Source organism: Heterodontus francisci, chromosome 11, assembly GCF_036365525.1.
Source record: "Heterodontus francisci isolate sHetFra1 chromosome 11, sHetFra1.hap1, whole genome shotgun sequence".
Lineage (NCBI taxonomy): Eukaryota > Metazoa > Chordata > Chondrichthyes > Heterodontiformes > Heterodontidae > Heterodontus > Heterodontus francisci.
In genome coordinates this window covers 107280561-107299099 of record NC_090381.1, presented here as the reverse complement: position 1 = coordinate 107299099, position 18539 = coordinate 107280561, and the positions used below count along the sequence as shown (strand labels likewise).

General features: G+C 42.2%; 1 protein-coding gene across 2 annotated transcripts in view; it reads left to right on the top strand.

The window, feature by feature from the left end:
- dhx36 (DEAH (Asp-Glu-Ala-His) box polypeptide 36) overlaps positions 1-18539 on the top strand; it is a 100224-nt gene that overhangs the window by 31440 nt on the left and 50245 nt on the right. For both annotated transcript variants that reach the window (XR_010975999.1, XM_068042732.1), the window contains exons 5-12: positions 870-1040; positions 2614-2693; positions 9272-9346; positions 9525-9691; positions 11256-11337; positions 11618-11761; positions 14240-14345; positions 17492-17579. Coding sequence is in view for 1 of the 2 variants with exons in the window: in XM_068042732.1 (XP_067898833.1) it covers positions 870-1040; positions 2614-2693; positions 9272-9346; positions 9525-9691; positions 11256-11337; positions 11618-11761; positions 14240-14345; positions 17492-17579 (913 nt within the window). In the remaining variant the exon portion in view is untranslated. The remainder of the gene's footprint in view (positions 1-869; positions 1041-2613; positions 2694-9271; positions 9347-9524; positions 9692-11255; positions 11338-11617; positions 11762-14239; positions 14346-17491; positions 17580-18539) is intronic.

The window sequence follows — 18539 nt, the reverse complement described above, 5'->3', positions numbered from 1 at the left end:
GCAAGCTGCCTTAAATCCGTGCCCCCTTATTATCTTCAATCATTGGAAACAGTTTCTCCATCTAAATAGTTTATAATTTTAAACATCTGTCAAATCTTGCCTTAGCCTTCCCTGTTCCAAGGAGAACAACCCTAGCTCTTCTCGTCTATCCGCATAGCTGGAAACATTCTAGTAAATCTCTTCCGTTCTCTTTCCAAAGCCTTCATGTCCTTCCTAGCGTCTGTTGCCCAGAGTTGGACACAATAAGGACTTGCATTTATACTGTGCTTTCACAACCTGCGGATGTCCCAAAGCACTTTACAGCTGATGAAGTAGTTGTGAAGTGTAGTCACTGTTGTATGCAAAAAGATGTGCGCAGCCAGGTCCTACAAACAGCAACCAGATCCACCTGCTTTTGGATGTGTTGGATGATGGATAAATATTGGCTAGGACACTGTGGAGAACTCTCCTGCTGTTCTTCAAATGATGCCGTGGAATCTTTTACGTCTACTCAAGGGTAGATGGGCCTCAGTTTAACGTCTAATCTGAAAGACAGCACCTATGATAACGCAGCACTCCTTCAGTACAGCACTGGAATATCAGCCTAGATTTTGTGCCAATGTCTCCTTAGAGTAAGACTTGAATCTTCAGCCCTTCTGACTACGAGGTGAGTGTGCTACTAATGAGCCACAGCTGATGGTATAGACATGGGAACAAAAACAGCAATACAAGTAACATTGACGGGCTGCAGTCAGAGGCAAGAAACTTGATCCCATGAAAATTCTGATGGATAATCAGGTACGATGATAATTGGATCATGAGCACTGTAGTATCTTCAGTGTAGGCCCTGACTGACCTTGTGTTCTTTTTATGCAAAATCTGAATTGCAGGAGGTTGTGGACTTGATAAATGCGAATCAAGTGCTTGTCATAAGTGGAGAAACAGGTTGTGGGAAAACCACGCAGGTGACCCAATTCATTCTGGACGACTACATTGATAGAGGAAAGGGTTCTCTGTGCAGGGTCGTGTGTACCCAGCCCCGTCGGATCAGCGCAATCTCTGTAAGTCTCAGCATTGATTTTTTTTTTTTTAAGTACCTGCTTTGGCTGGGGTGTCCAAACTGCAACTTGTGGTCCATTTGCTACTCACATATCTCAGCTATTTGTTCTGCACCGCTCCAGTAAGTGATCGTTTTAGTTTGTGTGCCACTGGGTAAATTTATTGTCAGGTAGCACAGAGCAAATACTGGAACAGTACCCAACAAACAAATATTCATGGAAATCAAAACAGCAGCTATCTGTTTAAAAATTAACTTTTAAAATGACAGTACAATTCATATATTTTTAAAAAAGTGATGAAGACAAGCAAAGTGATGCAGATTTTTGAAGAACTATTCCAGTATAACGAGAATAAGTAATGCATTTTTAAAAAGTGATTTTCTAACAATTGAAAGCTGCATCTTCAAACAAAGGAATCCTTCAATTTGATGTTTTTGTGTATGTTGCAATTATTTGTTTGGGTCCCATGATATGCATCTAAGTGGGGCAGAAAGTCAGATGTTTTGGACATCCCCGAATTACGAGCTTGAGCAGTATCTAAAAGTGGAGCAGACTATCACATTTCCTCAATCGTCATTTCTGGGTCAGAAGAAATGTTAACTTTGAAATTTATTGAACTGTTCTGCAATCACATCACTTGTTTCACAAGTGAAGCCTGGTTTCCTTGGTGTAGTTATACTCAGACATAAGCCATGATCCTCCCAGGGAGTTGAAGTTGGATTTCTACGACCCAATTTAAGTGGCAACAGGAAGACCATGTTGCTTGTTGGAGTACCAATTCACCCAGAAAAGCACTTTTCCCAGTGGATAATATGTGAATGATATTGGGATTCAGAGGATTAAATTATGAGGACACATTGCATAAAATTGACTTGTATTCTCTTGACTTTTGAGGGGATGATCTGATCGAGGTATTTAAAATATTAAGATTTGATAGGGATAGATACCGAGAAAATCTCCTATGATGGGGGAATTGAGCACAAAGGGACATAGTTAAAATTTGAGCCAAGCCATTTGAGGGGGAAATCAGGAGGCATTTCTTCACAAAGGGTAGTGGAAATCTGGAACACTTCCCCACCCCCCATAGGTTGTGGATGCTGTGGGTCAATTGGAACTTTGAAGACTGAGTCATAGAGAGATACAGCACTGAAACAGGCCCTTCGGCCCACCGAGTCTGTGCCAACCAACAACCACCCATTTATACTAATCCTACATTAATCCCATATTCCCTACCACATCCCCACCATTCTCCTACCATCTACCTACACTAGGGGCAATTTACAATGGCCAATTTACCTATCAACCTGCAAGTCTTTGGCTGTGGGAGGAAACCAGAGCACCCGGCGGAAACCCACGTGGTGACAGGGAAAACTTGCAAACTCCGCATAGGCGGTACCCAGAACCGAACCTAGGTGATAGATTTTTGTTGGGTTTCAAGAGATATGGAGCAAAGGCAGACAAATGGAGTTGAGATCGAGATCAGCCATGATCGAAGTGAATTGCGAAGCAGGCCTGAAGGAATGAACGGCCTACTCCTGTTTCTGTATGTTAATGTTGTTTGTTTTTGCATCTTCAGATAGCTGAGAGGGTAGCAGCCGAAAGAGCTGAAGTCTGCGGTGATGGAAACAGTACTGGCTACCAGATCAGGTTACAGAGGTTAGTACTGGCTCCTCCTCAACTCTTGTAGAAGTTGGAATAAGCAATGAACAGCGCTTGTGTAATGTTCCAGGCACGCCAGGGATGAACTCGGTAGTCAAATACTGTACTTCAAAGCATCCTTGTGCCACCACTGATGTACGAACATCTGATTATTTCAATTTGCCTGTCGGCCAAATTCAAGTTCCATTGTTGTTTAGGGATCAAAACAGTATCTTAACAGTCAAAACTGAACAAGAAACAATATTACCATTGTAGATGGGGTGGGTTCTGCTCTTCCAGCCACCGTTGCTGTCCCGCCTGCTTCACTGATTACAGATCTGTACATCAATTAAATGGCAGATGAAAGGGAGGAAGAACTGCTTGGATTGGTTTGGCACTGCAGGAATGTGTTGCCTGTTGGAAGATCACAGACTGGAATTCTACACAGAGAGAAAGAACTCTCATTGATATTGCACCTTTCTTTACCTCAGGACGTCGCAAAGTGCTTTACAGATAATTAAGTACTTTTAAAAAATGTAGTCACTGTAATTTTGTAGGAAATACTGCAGCCACTTTATGCACAGCAAGCTCCCACAAACAACGATGTGATGATGACCAGATAATCTGTCTTATTTAGGTTGATTGAGGGTTAAATGCTAACCAGAACACCAAGGATTACAGGAATTAGAAAGATGATTCTGTGCTTGGAATGATTATGGCTCAACATTATATCCAGTATCATTTCAAATATAGAAACTATTATTGGATTCTGAACACAGCTTCCTACTTTTCACTCTTCTGCTTCCTGTGCAGTGATAACACCTTTCATTGATTTTGTTTTTTTTTCTCTATGTTCTATGTTCTATGTTCTTTGGCCTCCTTATCTCGAGAGACAATGGGTAAGCGCCTGGAGGTGGTCAGTGGTGTGTGGAGCAGCACCTGGAGTGACAGGTTCTTCCACAGGTGCTGCAGAAAAATTTGTTTGTCGGGGCTGTTACACAGTTGGCTCTCCCCTTGCGCTTCTGTCTTTTTTCCTGCCAACTACTAAGTCTCTTCGACTCGCCACACTTTAGTCCCGCCTTTATGGCTGCCCGCCAGCTCTGGCAAACGCTGGCAACTGACTCCCACGGCTTGTGATCAATGTCGCAGGACTTCATGTTGCGTTTGCAGATGTCTTTAAAGCGGAGACATGGACGGCCGGTGGGTCTGATACCAGTGGCGAGCTCGCTGTACAATGTGTCTTTGGGGGTCCTGCCATCTTCCACGCGGCTCACATGGCCAAGCCATCTCAAGCGCCGCTGACTCAGTAGTTCTGTTTTGGAGATACGGTCCTGCCACCTGATGCCAAGTATTCTTCGGAGGCAGCGAAGATGGAATGAATTGAGGCGTCGCTCTTGGCTGACATACGTTGTCCAGGCCTCGCTGCCATAGAGCAAGGTACTGAGGACACAGAGGACACCCTGAGACTGCCCTCAATGCAGCCCAGCCTCTACCAGTCATGGATGAGCTGGACGTACAGCCAACAAAATCGGAACTCAGTGATGCCATTGATTCTCTAGCCAGCGGAAAAGCCCCTGGGAAGGACAGCATTACCCCTGAAATAATCAAGAGTGCCAAGCCTGCTATACTCTCAGCACTACATGAACTGCTATGCCTGTGCTGGGACGAGGGAACAGTACCTCAGGACATGCGCGATGCCAATATCATCACCCTCTATAAAAACAAAGGTGACCGCGGTGACTGCAACAGCTACCGTGGAATCTCCCTGCTCAGCATAGTGGGGAATGTCTTTGCTCGAGTCGCTCTAAACAGAAGCTGGCCGAGCGCGTCTACCCTGAGGCATAGTGTGGCTTTCGTGCAGAGAGATCGACCGTTGACATGCTGTTCTCCCTTCGTCAGATACAGGAGAAATGCCGCGAACAACAGATGCCCCTCTACATTGCTTTCATTGATCTCACCAAAGCCTTTGACCTCGTCAGCAGACGTGGTCTCTTCAGACTACTAGAAAAGCTTGGATGTCCACCAAAGCTACTAAGTATCATCACCTCATTCCATGACAATATGAAAGGCACAATTCAACATGGTGGCTCCTCATCAGACCCCTTTCCTATCCTGAGTGGCGTGAAACAGGGCTGTGTTCTCGCACCCACACTTTTTGGGATTTTCTTTTCCCTGCTGCTTTCACATGCATTCAAGTCTTCTGAAGATGGAATTTTCCTCCACACAAGATCAGGGGGCAGGTTGTTCAACCTTGCCCGTCTAAGAGCGAAGTCCAAAGTACGGAAAGTCCTCATCAGGGAACTCCTCTTTGCTGGCGATGCTGCTTTAACATCTCACACTGAAGAGTGCCTGCAGAGTCTCATCTACAGGTTTGCGGCTGCCTGCAATGAATTTGGCCTAACCATCAGCCTCAAGAAAATGAATATCATGGGGCAGGACATCAGAAATGCTCCATCCATCAATATTGGCGACCACGCTCTGGAAGTGGTTCAAGAGTTCACTACCTAGGCTCAACTATCACCAGTAACCTGTCTCTCGATGCAGAAATCAACAAGCGCATGGGTAAGGCTTCCACTGCTATGTCCAGCCTGGCCAAGAGAGTGTTGGAAAATGGCGCACTGACATGGAACACAAAAGTCCGAGTGTCTCAAGCCTGTGTCCTCAGTACCTTGCTCTATGGCAGCGAGGCCTGGACAACGTATGTCAGCCAAGAGCGACGTCTCAATTTCATTGATTAATAAAGCTATATTTGGCAGTTTATTATCTCCTGCTGAACTGTCACAGAGACATTCTCAATTCAAGTTGTATAAACTCGCTAAAAATACTTGTTTTGTGCAAAAAATAGCCAATTGTCCTGTGCACCATTTTTTTAGTGGATTTGATCAGATATAAACCAGATTTTTTATATGGAGAACCATATTTGATCTCATTCAGTCCCTGTGTCAGCCTTGGCTCAGTTGGTAGCACTGTCGCCTCTAATTCATCAGGTTGTGGGTTCAAGTCCCATTCCAAAGATTTGAGTACAAAAATCCAGGCTGACACTCCAGTGCAGTATTGAGGGAGTGCTGCACTGTCAGATGTGCTGTCTTTCAGATGAGACATTGAATCAAGGCACTCTCTGCTCCCTCAAGTGGACGTTAAAGATCCAAAGGCACTATTTTAAAGAAAAGCAGGGGCGTTATCCCCGGTGTCCTGGCAAACATTTATCTCTAAATCAACATCGCAAAAAACAGATTATTTGGTCTTACCTGGTGAGTCACTGCTGTTAGGAAATAGCTCTAAATAGCTGGGTAAGTATCTCAGGTAAGAAAAGTTTAAAGTTTATTTCAAATATTGTAAGTAGTGGGGTTTTTTTAAGGCAGTTCTGTAGTAATTAGGACCAGGGAAGAAGGGCCCTACAGTAACTGATATTGTACAGTAAGATCTTCCAGAAGGTTTAATTTAATTTAAAGAGTTAAGTCATGGCAGGAGAGCTCAAAGCCATGGTGTGCTCCTCATGCTCCATGTCGAAATCCAGGAACATTTCCAGTGCCTGGGACCAGCATGTGTGCAGGAAGTGTGTCCAGCTGCAGCTCCTGGAAGCCCGGGTTTCGGAGCTGGAGCGGCGGCTGGGGACACTATGGAGCATCCACGAGGCGGAGAGTATTGTAGATAGCAGGTATAGCGAGGTGGTCACACCGCAGGCTCAGACCCCACAGGCAGGAGGGGAATGGGTGACCACCAGGCAGAGCAAGAGGACTAGGCAGGCAGTGCTGGAATCTCCTGTGGCTATTCCCCTGCAAAACAGGTATACTGCTTTGGATACTGTTGGGGGGGAGTGGCCTATCAGGGGAAAGCAGCAACAGCCCAATTTATTGCACCATGGTTGGTTCTGCTGCACAGGGGAGGAGTAAAAAGTGTGGGAATGCAATAGTTATAGGGGATTCAATTGTAAGGGGAATAGATAAGCGTTTCTGTGACTGCAAAAGAGACTCCAGGATGGTATGTTGCCTCCCTGGTGCTAGATGTCTCAGAGCGGTTACAGGACATTCTGAAGGGAGAGGATGAACAGCAAATGGTCATGGTACACATTGGTACAAATGACATAGGTTTTATTAAAAAAAAGGATGGGGTCCTAAAAGCAGAATATAGGGAGCTAAGAAGTAAGTTGAAAAGTAGGACCTCAAAGGTAATGATCTCAGGATTGCTACCAGTGCCACGTGCTAGTCAGAGTAGAAATAACAGGATATATCGGATGAATACGTGGCTGAAGAGATGGTGTGAGGGGGAGGGTTTTAGATTCCTGAGGCATTGGGACCACTTCAGGGGGAGGTGGGACCAGTACAAACTGGATGGGTTACACCTGGGCAGGACCGGGACTGATGGCCTAGGGGGAGTATTTGCTAGAGTGGTTGGGGAGGGTTTAAACTAAAATGGCAGGGGGATGGGAACCTTTGCAAGGAGTCAGTAGGGGGGGATCAAAGACAAGAACAAAAGACAGTAAGGGAATAAGAAAAGTGATAGGCAGAGAGATCAAGGGCTAGAATCAAACAGGGCCACAGTGAAAAATAGTGGGAAAAGGACAAGTAATGTTAAAAAGACAAGCCTTAGGGCTTTGTGCCTTGACGTGCAGAGCATTCGCAATAAAGTGGATGAATTAATCGCACAAATAGATGTAAACGGGTATGATATGGTCGGGATTACATGGCTGCAAGGTGAGCAGGGATGGGAAATGAACATCCAGGGCTATTCAGTATTTAGCAAAGACAGGCAAAAGGCGGTGAAGTTGCATTGCTGGTTAAAGAGGAAATTAACGCAATAGTGAGGAAAGATATTAGCTCTGACAATGTGGAATCTGTATGGGTAGAGCTGGGAAACACTAAGGGGCAAAAAACGGCAGTGGGGGTTTTATATAGACTCCCAAACTGTAGTGGTGATGTTGGGAATGGCATTAAACAGGAAATTAGAGATGCATGCGGTGAAGGAACATCTGTAAATATGGGTGAGTTTAATCTGCATATAGATTAGGCAAATCAAATTAGTCACAATACCGCAGAGGAGGAATTATTGGAGTGTATACGGAATGGTTTTCTGGGACAATACGTTGAGGAACCAACTAGAGAACAGGCCATCCTAGACTGGGTATTGTGTAATGAGTGGAATAATTGACAATCTAGTGGTGTGAGACCCCTTGGGGATGAGCGACCATAATATGATAGAATTCTTCATCAAGATGGAGAGTGACGTAGTTGATTCTGAGACAAGGGTCCTGAATCTTAGTGAAGGAAACTACGAAGGTATGAGGCGCGAGTTGGCCATGACTAATTGGGAAACGTTACTTAAAGGGATGACGGTGGATAGGCAATGGCAAACATTTAAAGAGCGTATGGATGAACTGCAACAATTGTTTATCCCTGTCAGGTGCAAAAGTAAAATGGGAAAGGTAGCCAAGTCATGCCTTACAAGGGAAATTAGAGATAGCATTAGATCCAACTTCAACCCACAAGCTTCTGATGTGAAGGCGAGAGTGCTACCTACTGAGCCACGGCTGTAGTTTAAATCACTGGAATAATTGATTGCTTGATATCGTGCTCCTAAAAAGAAAGTGTGGAGCCTCATTCCTGACCAATGAATTTTTAATGTTTGAAAGCTCAGATCGGGATGCCTGATTTTTGAAAACATTAAAATAATTTGCAGTAAGTTTATAAAGTGCCCAGGATATCCTGTGTTCCACCTTTTTGAATTTAGCCTTAGACAGCATTTGACATTGTAATGTAGATAAAACCAGGGAAAACAACCCTGTGACCCTGGTGCATTATCTCTCCTCGATCTTTCCTTTCCACAGCACTTGATATGGTTGGACCAGATCACCTTTTCCAACTCGACGGCTCTTTCATCCAGCTGTCTTACATGGTTCCTCTCCAACCTATTTGAATGCAGCACCCTTCAATCAAAGGCTTTTCTTCCCGACACCCATACCATCACCTCTGGAGTCTTCCGCAGGGCTAGCCATGGGGCCTCTACTCACCCTTGACATTCTGCCTCTCGGCAATATCCTCTGCAGGCATGGTGTCATGTTTTCCCATATGTACTTTGATGAAACCTATCCTAGTTCTCCACCACTTCTCTTGACCTTCAACTGCCCCGGTACTTCTCCAGGCCTATAATCCTCTCAGAACTCTGCCTTCCTCCAACTCTGGCCTCTTGTCCACACCCCGTGCCCTTCACTTCATTATTGATGTCTCGCTTTAAGTTCTGGAATTCCCTCCCTAATACTCTATGCCTGTCCACCCCTCTCTCCTTCCTTAAGAGGCTCCTTCAAATCTATCTCTGTGGCCTAGTCTGTTCTAAAGCCTCGCCTTTAGCACAGTGTCAGCTGTTGTCTGATTACATCCTGTGAAATGTATTGAGACTTTTTTTTTACATTAAAGTGCTACATAAATATAGGTTGTTCCTGGCTTACCTCCATTTGTGAAGGGTATTTGGCCTTTTAAACATTAAAGGTGCTATATAATTGCTGGTGGTTGTCATTGAATGCTCCGTTCTGACCTGTCTGAAGGCAAATATTTTTCTACTATCCCACTTTTTTTTTTTAACCCTTCTGTTTTGCTTCACAGCCGCTTGCCACGGAAACAAGGTTCCATTTTATACTGCACTACAGGAATCATTCTCCAATGGCTTCAGTCAGACGCGTAAGTATGCAACTAATTAGTAAATTATAATATATTTAATTTTAAACAAGACAAATTCTTAATTGCGTCCTCACCAATTCCAAGCATCAACTGCTCGCACTCTCAAATTCCAATTTATTTTCCAAAATAATACAGTTGGCACAGTTTTCATAACAGATTTAAAAATCTCTCTCCACAGTCTTTTGTCGACTGTCAGTCACCTTGTTTTGGATGAGGTTCATGAGAGGAGTTTGCAATCAGATGTCCTAATGACCATTGTGAAGGACGTTCTGCCCTTCAGATCGGATCTGAAAGTGATATTGATGAGTGCAACTCTAAATGCTGAAAAGTTTTCTGACTATTTTGGTGAGTAGGATAGATAACTTTTAATGGAAACTTCAGTGAATTCAGACTGTTGCTTTTTCAAAATTATGTCAAAGAAGTATGCAGCACAGAAGGTCTGCGCCAGTTCTTCAAAAGAGCTATCCAATTAGTCTCACTCCTCTTCTCTTCCCCCAAAACCTGGAAAATGTTTCCTTTTAAGTCTATTTCTCATCATGTTTTTTTTTTTCTCCCCTTTTTTTTGCCATGTGTTTAACTTCTATGCTGACGTTCTACTTTGTAGCTTTGGTGTCTGATTTTAGGGCATAACCAATGAACCTTAATAAACTTTCACCTAAGTGAACATTTTGCAATCTGTCTTTACTTTCATTACATATTTTTAAAAACCCCACAGGAGTAAAACTTGGTTAACTCTTAACTGACCTGTGGCCTAGCAAGCTGCTTCGTTGTATCTTCCCCATCTGTTCAAGAAGAAGGCCTACTGCTATCTGTTCCAGGCAACTAGGGATGGGGAACAAATGCCAGCCTTGTTAGCGATGTCCCTATCCTGACAATGAATGAAAAGTAAAAGCAATGAAAGTGAAGCAATAAGCAGATCCTTTGCTCAGCCTGTGTTTTCACAATATCTGCAGCAAGTGCTTTCCAATGGGTCATCACTCTGTCTGTCAAATTTAAACTCTCAAATAAGAGATTCATCCTCTCAGTTTCTTTCCTGGAATTGGAATGAAAATATCCTAGCAGCAAAACCTTTAGTTTGTTTATTGTGCAAGACCATTGCTCATGACACTGGCTCCCTGGACTCAGTAAGTCTGGCGATAGGGAAGGTCCTAATTGGACTGTTTTTGGTGGAATTGAGATTCCTGGTTGCCTGCCATCCTTGCAGGACACGAGACCTTCAGGACAGGATCCAGCACCATTAGCATGGGTTTCACTGCACATAAAAGCAGACAGAGACCAATGTTAAACAGTTGTCTTTGGTTATGCCACTGGCATAAGAGAGATGGGATTAGCCCTGTTGACTTCAGCAAACCGCTCATAGAATCTGACCTAAGCAAATGGTGCTTTAAAGCAGCTTTAAATCCCTCACCCAGCAACTGATTGTGAAAACATCACTGGAGTCTATGCTTTTTGAACAAGTCAGCAGAAGCCGAATAAACATGCGTTTAAACCTACTAATGTCTTAACACCGATCAATGTATTAACATTGCTGAATGGTGGAGTTAGTTAAATCTCACCATTCCGACCTAAGGGTGGGGCTAGTTTTGTGGGCGGGGTCTGCTTCGGGTGAATGGACATTTGAACCAGCGTAAAAAATCGTGGATACTCTCGCGTAAAGTGTTTATGGGCGCAACTCACTTGCATTTAAAATTCCACAGTGTTTAATGTTTCATTTGATTCCACCTGGATTACGCTGATGTCTGGGCGGAAATCATGTGGAACGTTTGGGTCAGTAACTGTAATGCCATATTCCAATATTACAGTTCCGAATAATACTGTCTCCCGATAACTTCAACAAATAATTACTGCGGTAAAAATATATTTGTATTCTTTGTTCAGAAACGCTATCCTTTGCTTCGCTTTCTTACAGGCAAATGCCCCATGTTGCATATCCCAGGATTTACCTATCCAGTGAAAGAATACATTTTGGAGGATGTAATTGAGTTGCTCCAGTAAGTCAGCTGGTTAATGATCTGCATGGGTTTTCTTTTGCAGTTGTTACCATAAAATGTGTGCAGTGTGTTCTGTTCTCTAAGTGTAGATAAGCTGAAGTAGAGACAATTTTCTTGAGACAGATACACAAACTACCTTGGACATTGGATTTTTCCATGTGTTAAAATAGCAAAGCTTGGTGAAAACTAGAGAGAGGGGAAAAGGGGTTAAAATATACACTCTAATAGTTGACAATATCTCCCAGTCCTTTTCTTTAACCTTTATTGCATTTCAAATCAGGTATCACCCGCAAAACCAAGAAGTCCGGAGACCGTCCTCCAGGAGAAGGTTCATGCAAGGTTGCATGTTTCGACCAGAGAAAGAGCGAGTGGAAGAAGAATACCAACAGCAGTGGCCAGAATATATGAGAGAGTTGCAAGGAAGGTATGCAGTAACAATTGGTCAAATTATTTATATTTCACACCAGGGTTCCATCCCTGGCACCATTAAGAACCAAATCGTCAGTCATTTTCATTCCAGTTAAAGTGCTAGAACTAGAATAAGGTGCTTCAATGTGTTGTCCTTGGAAGTTTTTTTTCTGGAGATTCCATTAACACAGTGAAACTGACTTAAGGCAACTATAACATTTTGCTTTGCATGGGCAATGGGGGCTGGCGGCCTCACACAGTTTGGTAGCTGATCTGGGGTAGTGTGAAATTTTTGACCAGGAAGGAGAGTTCATTTGCCTGTCAGCTTCAAAATGGCATTTAGGTTTTTTGCAGAAAAGTCATATTTAAACTGCTATGCGCACATTAGGAACATAGGAGCAGGAGGAGGCCATTCAACCCATCAAGCCTGCTCCGCCATTCAATATGATCATGGCTGATTATCCACTTCAATGCTTTTTTCCCCACACTGTCCCATATCCCTTTATGTCATTGGTACTTAGAAATCTGTCAATTTCTATATTGGATGCCACTTTGCTGGCACCAGAGCTCCCTTAATGTGTATGTGATGAGTGATGGTGCTTTCGGCCATCTCTTCCATGGTTTCTAGGATTGTCGCATAATTTTGTGACTTTTGAGCAGTAGTCCTGGTTGGACCTCAGCCTCAATTCCTTCTCCCCTCACCCACAAAGTAAAGTTGTATCCATGGACATCCCACTATCACACAACATAGGACTGTACTGAATCTTTTCTGGGGCCATCTACTAGAAGAAAGCAGAAGAGGCACGGGATGACTCACCCTTTACTTAGGGGTGTCATGCTTCTCTGATGGCCTGGCTCTGATCAGGAACTGTCCACGTGTCAAGCTATGGCTATGCACCTGCATTTTACCATTCTCTGGAGATCCACGCTGGTGCACCAAACTGATTCCCATCATCTTGTTCATTTATCTTCTTTTTGAAGTAACATCCAAAATGTGCCTTCCTCTGCTAGAGTGAAATAAACTTCACCCCAGTCCTGTTGGGTATTGAGCCTTGCAGCTAAGTTTGAGCATCAGGAATGGCATCCAGGATTGGAAGTGTGCCTGGCATCAACTGGCTTGAAACCCTTTGTGTAGCTCACTGAAGTGTGTGGCTGGGAGAGCTGAGGCAGCTTCCGAAAAGGGACGAACAGGAATAACAGAGGAAACATCCTCGACGAATAAGAAATTGTTTAAAATATACCACTCCATCCCTTCCCCCCACAACTTTCTACACTGATTAACATATAGGTTTATCTGATGCTGTCTTGTCAAGAATCTATTGCATCTCTGGATGACGGTACAGCATTGTTGATGAGATATGGCCATAACGATTTCAACAGCTCTGTCTCTCAATTAATTATTGCTTTTGACCATGGAGTATTGTGCCATTTTGGCTGAACTCATTATAGAGCAAAGAGCATAAGTTAACCAGGAAGATGTCAGAGCTAGGAAACTAACGTTTTTAGCAGAGATTTTGTGCATTGGATCTGTTTCCTTTGGAGGACAGAAGGCTGAGCAAATTTGAGGCTTTTAGAACTAGTCGTTTGGTAGTACAGAACTTGAGTATTGCAGAAAATAGAGACATGTTGTCGAAGCTTTTCGTCTTGCATTCGTCAGGACAAACTGCAAGAATACCAATGTAAGAAAAAAACAACTTTGTACTGTATGACACACAGTATAAAGTTGTTGTTTTCCCTTACATTGGTATTCTTGTTGATTGTCCCGATGAGTGAAAGATGAAAAGCTTTGACAACATGTCTCTATTTTCAGCTTTTAGAACTATGAATTTTGATGGAGTGTAGAAGGCTGTATCCTCTAGTTTAGAGTCAGTTATGGCGGGTGTTCATCAATTAAAAATTATCACTGAGCAAATTATTAGAACGGTTAGGAGAAATTTCTTTACATAGAGGGTTGTTGGAACAAGGAATGCTTTGCCAGAGGAAGTGGTTGAGACAAAGACCATTACATCTTTAAAAGCAAAATTGGATAAAGTACAGACCTGTGGGGAGAGAACAGGACAGGCTGATTAGTTTGGATTATTCTAACAGAGCTGAGATGAGGTGAATGGCCTCCTTCTGTGCTGTAAACTTGTATGATTCTGGATGTTTTTCCACAGTTCTAATGGGCACACTATCAAAATTCACCCACCCATTCACCATTATGACTTACTGAAATTCTGGTGACAACACTAAAAATTTAGTTGGCTGTGATTTCTGTACATTCCTTGAGAGAAATGCTGGTCAACTGGTTCCTCAAACCTGCAGGGAGACATTTGGTGCTCCAGTTTATGATTTAATCGATTATTCAGTGCATGATGTGAGGGTATTGAAATAATTGGTTAGTTATCTATATATTTAAAAAAACTGTGCCGCAAATGAATTTCAGAAGCACACTTAATGATTCATGAGCACTGATGGCCTTTTTTGGTTTCCTATAATGTTCCTGTACTCACAGGTATTCCGACAGTACGATCGAAGCCTTGGAAATTCTGCACGATGATGATAAAATAGACCTTAATCTCATCGTAGCTCTCATAAAACACATTGTTTTCCATGGGGAGGTAAGTTTTTAAATTAAATTTATGAAATGCATTTTGAACTGTAATCGATTCACAGTTTGAAGGTACACGGTTGGATGTAGAAGAGCCTGTACTACTTCACTTAAAACTATGATTATTTCTCTTTCTCCAGCTCTGCCCAACTAACGTAAATTTTTATATTACCAAGAAATGCTGGAACCACTCAGCAGGTCTGGCAGCATCTGTGGAAAGAGAAGCAGAGTTAACGTTTCAGGTCAGTGACCCTTCATCGGAACTGACCCGAAACGTTAACTCTGCTTCTCTTTCCACAGATGCTGCCAGACCTGCTGAGTGGTTCCAGCATTTCTTGTTTTTATTTCAGATCTCCAGCATCCGCAGTATTTTGCTTTTATTAAATTTTTATATTATTTGACCCACTATTAACAGCTGTAATTTTACAAGTTTTCAGATCAGTCAAACCCCTAGCTTTAGTTACAGCATGTTAGTTAAATACTGGCAATGAATCATCGCTTTTTCATAGCGTGCACGTCAGCTGGTGTTTGACATAATCTTGGGTTTGATTTGCTAATGTTTAACCTCTCCCAAGAGGTTGGTGTTGAAATTCTAGGAGGGTTGCATCCGTTGGAGGTCTAACACTTTCACCCTTTTTTTTCTCGGAATCCCTATTATGCTCGTATATTTGCAGTCCTGTGTAGCCTCTAGGTAATTATTTATCTCATTCAGTACTGCGATCTTGGGTAAGTGCATTGCAAAGCAAATATTTTGCTAAGTGGTTCATGAAATGTATATCATCAATTACTGAGCTAAAGATTTTCCCAGTCAATTCAAAAACATGTTCCAGTCAAATTGTGCCTGACGCATTGGTTCGTGTCACAGAATTAACCTTTACAACTGTATTTAAAGCAAAATGCAGTGTATTTCCTCCTTCGTGTGCGCACACACCCTATGCCTTCATCTTCACTGAATACAATCATTCATGCTCACTTGCTGTCAAAAAATAAGGGTACACTTCGGTCTTTGAGAAAGACCTCGACTTAAATTATGAACTGTTCGCACCAATTATTTGATATCACTGTGGCATCCGATTGCAAATAAAAGATTGAGTGTATTAGATTGTCTCCCTGTGGTGCATTCTAGTTCTTTGATTAGAATCTATTCTTCGTGTCATAATTGCCATCTTCCTGCCCTCACTGTCTTATTGTGATTCAAATAAATGGATTTGATACACTTTTTTTTTAAAAATCCTCTTGATATTGGTCCAAGACAAATCTGTTAAAAAGGATAAAGGATTGATCTATGATCATAATACTGATACAGAGCAGAATCAGGTACACCACTGCTTTTACCAAGATGGTTTAACTGTTGAATCTGCATAATGAAGATAACGGATTTCATTTATTTTTCTTGGATTCAACCGACCATTGCTATCTCACTTATACTGCTATTTACTGAACTAGTCCTCAGTGGTTAGTTTTCATGCCCATTGTGTGCTAGTTGATTTGATCTTTCTATTTATCCCCTAGTTATAATTCTAGTGCTTAGTGAGAATTAGAATTCAGTTTTTTAAAAAAGTCTGGAAAGAAAAAATTGCTGGTATTAATAAAACTGAGCGTGAAGCTGACGGATTGTTGTTAAATCCCAACTGGTTTATTGATGTCCTTTAGGGAACCTGCGACCTTAGCTGATCTGGGCCAATATGTGACTCCAGTCCGACACCGATTTGGTTGACTCCTAACTGTCCCCTGAAGTTGCCTCGTGACCACTCAGTTGTAAAAGGGCAATAATGGTTAGGCCCCAAATGCCAGCCTCGTCAGTGACGCCCACATCCCAAGAATAAATTGAAAACAAGACTCTTTCAGAGATCTGACGTGCACAATAGATCAAGTTCTTCTGTGCTTTAAGATTTCTACAATTTTATTAAAAACTGACATATATTAATAGTGTTGATGGAAATTATTTCACTCTTGGTGTTAATTAAGTTTTAGCACCCAAGGCCAATTTTAATTATGTTTATTATTTGCCTGTTTGTCCAAGGATTATGAGAGTTGTTAACAGCTGAGGAGTAAAGGGCAGAGTTCAACAGTGTGATCACACCTTCCCAAAATGACCTTTTCTGCACTTATTTAAATATATGGATAACACTCCTTAGCTCCAGTCTCTGCATTTTTGGACAATAATTAATATAACTGTGACAAAGCAGCTTTAAGACCCATCAATATTTTCATTTTTATTGAGAGGTTAAACTGTTAAAGTATCGTATTAAAAAGGTTGAACTTTTGAACTCTGTAGCCATGATTATACACGAACCTCCATGTGCACTTTCAAAAACCAATTACAATAAATCAATGAAGTGAAATGGTTGAAAATGCTGGTGGTTTTTAACAAGAAATTAGAGACAGACAGCTGGGCGATTTTGCTCTGTTTCATATTCGTATTCTTGGTTGGAGAAGTATGGTGGAGAAGCTAAAATCCAAGCGAAATTATTTTGGTCCCCTTTCACTGCAAAATTTTTTCCCCTTTTCTTCCAAAAGTGCTGGGTGTTGTTGTGGGTGTGGAACTGAGGATAGGAAATCTGGTGACTAGATGGTACCCATATGGCATTGGCAGAAAGGTGGGAGGTTGGCTTCTTATTGAGATCCACCTTTATTTTCATCAGTTTCTGCATCTTTCCATTGACTTTTAAAATTTCACAATGCCTTGAGTATCCATTTCCTGTGACTGAATAATCTCAGAAACTTAAATTGTGGCCAATTTCAGAATGTGTAACATTAACTAACAAAATTTGAATCTAAATCACAGAATTGTTACTGCACAGAAGGAGGCCCAGGGCTAAATGACCTGTCATTTCTGTAGAATGGCTAAATGATATATTCAGTAAAAATCATGGGTATAAAGGCTACGAATGTAGTCTTGTAATCACTCAGTATTTATTGTGTAGCTTCCCAACAGCAGCAATTCAATGGTCCGCTGATGTGAATATATACGAGTGAAATGCTCTAGCGATTTATTTATCTTGTGATGTGTACTCCTTTACGAGTGATCTAACATGATAAAAGTGCTGTATTTCTAAGACTAATGCAGACTATAAAATATGTTGGTCAAGCAACCTTTTTTATTTGATGACTAACCTAACAATACTATCATCTGAATTGCCGCGTATTTTGCAGGACGGTGCCATTTTAGTCTTCCTTCCTGGTTGGGACAATATTAGCACTTTGAATGACCTTCTAACCGCACAAACCATGTTCAAATCAGGTAACAATATTGCAATATCATTTTCTGATATCGGTGGCGGGGGACGAGATCATTTTTAGGGTGTGGTTATACCTTAAATACATTCTGCCAATGAAATGCCATTTTGGATACAGGAAAACAGCATTTAAATCAAGTGCTAGGTCTCCATCTCATGCCCCAAACATTTTTTATTTAGAGATACAGCACTGAAACAGGCCCTTCGGCCCACCGAGTCTGCGCCGACCAACAACCATCCATTTATACAGTAATCCCATATTCCCTACCACCTACCTACACTAGGGGCAATTTACAATGGCCAATTTACCTATCACCTACAAGTCTTTGGCTTTGGGAGGAAACTGGAGCACCCGGCGAAAACCCACGCGGTCACAGGGAGAACTTGCAATATCCACACAGGCAGTACCCAGAATTAAACCCGGGTCCCTGGAGCTGTGAGGCTGCGGTGCTAACCACTGCGCCACTGTGCCGCCCTGTATGAACGGTATGAGATCTAAAGGCATGCGCAGGTCAGGAAAAAAACCTGACCCGAACCTGACAGAACCACATCGGAACCGAGTACTGTACTGTATGTGTGTAGACTATAGAGTCCTGACAGTGATCATTTTATATTTTTTATATAAATACTGTATATTTTATAATAATCAATTACTCAGGGCCTTCCTGGTCTCTGCATCTCAGCTGCTCACTAGATAAACTTGCAGTAAGTATTTCAACCTGTAAAGCAGGAATCTAAGCAATGTATAATGATATTTGCTGAGCCTTCGGGCAATTGCTGTGTTTATTTTAAGCAATACTGGTACAATGTGGCACAACCTGTCTGGGTGCAACTCCATGGGTTTCTGTTTAACTCGTGACCAAGCAATCACTGACTTCGTGGCTCTAATCTTCATCTTTTTAAACAACTTTTCAAGTCCAATTAATACTGTGTGTATCCGAGCCCGAAAGCCGGACCTGGAAGAG